The 2924-nt window shown below is 36.8% G+C and overlaps 1 protein-coding gene across 1 annotated transcript in view; it reads right to left on the bottom strand.

The window, feature by feature from the left end:
• Window positions 1-57, bottom strand: part of LOC111653080 (dual specificity tyrosine-phosphorylation-regulated kinase 4-like) — a 9270-nt gene extending 9213 nt beyond the window's left edge. The window contains exon 1 of the mRNA XM_087173256.1: window positions 16-57. Coding sequence (XP_087029382.1) covers window positions 16-57 — 42 coding nt within the window. The remainder of the gene's footprint in view (window positions 1-15) is intronic.
• Window positions 58-2924: the final 2867 nt, after the last annotated feature.

Here is a 2924-nt window from a genome sequence, read left to right on the forward strand (position 1 = left end):
TTTTTACTTACTGACCGCAGACTGTACACAGAGCCAAGGCTGGTTCACTGACGCCATCGTGATGTTTGTCGTCCGTATTTAAATCCAAAATGGCGCCAACATTCAATCACCTCAAGAGTCCAGTGTATAAACGGTGCAGAGCTTCCCTGTGCTCGGTTTCTTCCCCTCCCCTTCCTGCTCCACCGTCTGTTACAGGTGTTTGTTCCCCACCATGGATGTTTAATTTAAATTTAATATGTTTTATAATAGACCTACATCCATGTTCCCTACGTCGATGGTTTCACCGTTTACTTTTCTAATGCTGTTATTCATATGACTCGGCTGAGACTGGGCCGAGAGTTTTCCCGCTTTGTCTCATGGACACAGGGAAGGAAAGAGTGAACCAGTTAACATGAAGTCCAGCTGCAAGTGACACAAACTCCATTAAGGAAGGTTCAAGGTTCATGAGCTGCAGCTAAAAGCCATGAACTGCAGCCGGAGGTGAAGGTAAAAGTCCAACTGCAGCTGTGCATCAAGTTCAAGATACTAATAAATAATAATCACAACATTCATAAACATACAGTTCATTCATTTGAAATAACTAAATAAAAGACTCCCGTGCCCAAGGACAGTTAGGTCTGTATTATGTGTCTGAAAGCTAGAAATCAGAGAATCCCCAAATCCTCCATGGACAACACAAAGAGCACTGACTTTGTTCTGTGTCAACAGTGTATTCCATTCAAATATTGATTAAATGACATAGTGACAAATGAAAATGTTGAATGCGCTTTTTAATTGAACCCCCCACATTAAGAGCTAATGAGTGCAAATGATGAACTAATACAGTAGAAAAACAGACTGGAAGTTTAGACTTGACAATGTCATATTATAAAAAAAGCCAAAGGCTAGTTTTCATCAGTCAGTTTACTGAAGTTATATAGCTGAAATTAATTTCCTCACTAACCCCATAATCTGCAGTGGCTGTGTAGTGTTCCTCCTGACAGAGCTTATCCACGTTTTAAATTGGATAAAACACTAATTTTGGTGTAAGAAATTACACAAACATTTATTAGCCTCACAGCATCAGAGCCCCATTCATTGTCATAGAGCAAACTGGGATGACATCACATATTTTAAGGTTCTCCATTTGGTTTCTTACTTTAGAGGAGAGTGCTGCACGTTCTCAAATATTCATCAATCTGTTCTGGGGCACAGGAAGAAGAAATTTGAATTCTTAAAAAGGGTTGGGTTCTGCTTTAAATTCACAATCCATGATTATGATTTAGTGTTCAATTCTCAAAGCATGTGGTGCAGAAAAATTCTAAATATTAAAATCATTATAGAAGCCTATTGATGGTCTTCTTCAAATGATCATGTAAACTTGAAAATTACATTTTCTACACGTATGTATTTCTGTGATTACACTGGACTTGATGAGATGAGCAAACACGGAGAAGCAGTCAGATTGTTCCATTTCCAAGTATTTAATCTTTTGCTTGCAATCAGTCAGGTGTGAGTAGTTACAGCTGAAAGGTTATATTTTCTACAAATAAAAGAAAGTGCACATACAGGTCAAATAATATTATATTATAAACAACAAAATTAACAATTCTAAATCAAAAATCAGTACATCAATACATTCTCACTTTGAATATATAATCATATAAGAGCAAACCAAGGAGATTAGATGTACTACTTAACAACATGACTTGAGAAAATATAATGAAATAAACTCACTTAACACACTCAGGAACAAAGGTGAAATGATTGAGGGAAGCAGCTCAGGTGAAGGGCAAACACAATAAGCTCAGGACACAGAACAAACAATATCCAAGGCACCTGTGTGAGCTGCCCAGTTAGCACACCTGTTCTCCTTCTGCTCCTCAGCCCAGCAGTCATGTGACCCCATTTCCAACAGTAGGCTATGCATTATTATTTAAGTGAAAAAAAAATGCCCGAAGTAACAGATTAAGTAACCGTAAGCAAATTAATAAACTGATGAATACCTCCATGAATCGTAAGACCCTATAATAATTCCAGTGTTTATTGGAAATGTATTCCCAATGGTTGTGGGCTAGAAAAAAAAAACCTATAAAGTTATGAATTATGTAAAAAAAAAATGTTGACAGTTTGTTAATTTATTTAGCTTAGCTTTCCTTAAATTGACTGCTGCTGCCAGCATGTTTGTTCAAAACGCGCAACCTTTACTTTGAAGACGAGCTGTCTCTGTTTCCGGCTCTCAACTTCCTGCTTCAATTTTCATTGTACAAGTTGGATAACGGAACAATCTGACGCTTTGGCGCGCTGAATTGAATTGTACGTCTTCATTCGGTGATACAATAACACATTCAAAGAGTTAACAGTGTTTAGGCAGCATCGGCTAATGAAGAACGAGCTCACAAACTTCATCATACATTTGAACTTAGCACAAGTAGGACAATGAAATTAGGCAATACCCCCTCAGCTGGAATTTTCCATTATACAACGTAAGGAACAGCAGAAGAATTATACTTCATGCACGGACCACCATTGTAAGCTTCAACAACAACCACCACAAACAACCTTATTATATCATATAACAGCTGGTTGTATTAGAAATTTAGTTATTATTAACAAGAAATTAACAAGAAACGGAGGAGAGAAAGTCGATTAGGTGTTTAGCCAGTTAGCTAGCTTAGTTTAAATTCCATTCTTGGAGCAAGATAATAAGCTATGGTGTAATATGTACTCTTATCTTTTAAAATCAACCAAAACCCTCCAGTGTTAATTCACCTGTAGAGTCATGTCCCTGTTATAATGTTCTTTCTGAAAAGCTAAATAACTATATATTTGTTAGCAATGAATAACTCTAGATACTGTAGCCTAGTATGCTTAAAGCTAACTGAATGTTAGCTTAAAATGTTCCAGCCTTTCAGATAGAAACATAGAAGATAGAATTCATTTTA

The sequence above is a fragment of the Seriola lalandi genome, unplaced genomic scaffold, assembly GCF_002814215.2.
Source record: "Seriola lalandi dorsalis isolate HSWRI2012SDOR001 ecotype SW California unplaced genomic scaffold, Sedor1 jcf7180002054143, whole genome shotgun sequence".
In the NCBI taxonomy this organism is placed as follows: domain Eukaryota; kingdom Metazoa; phylum Chordata; class Actinopteri; order Carangiformes; family Carangidae; genus Seriola; species Seriola lalandi.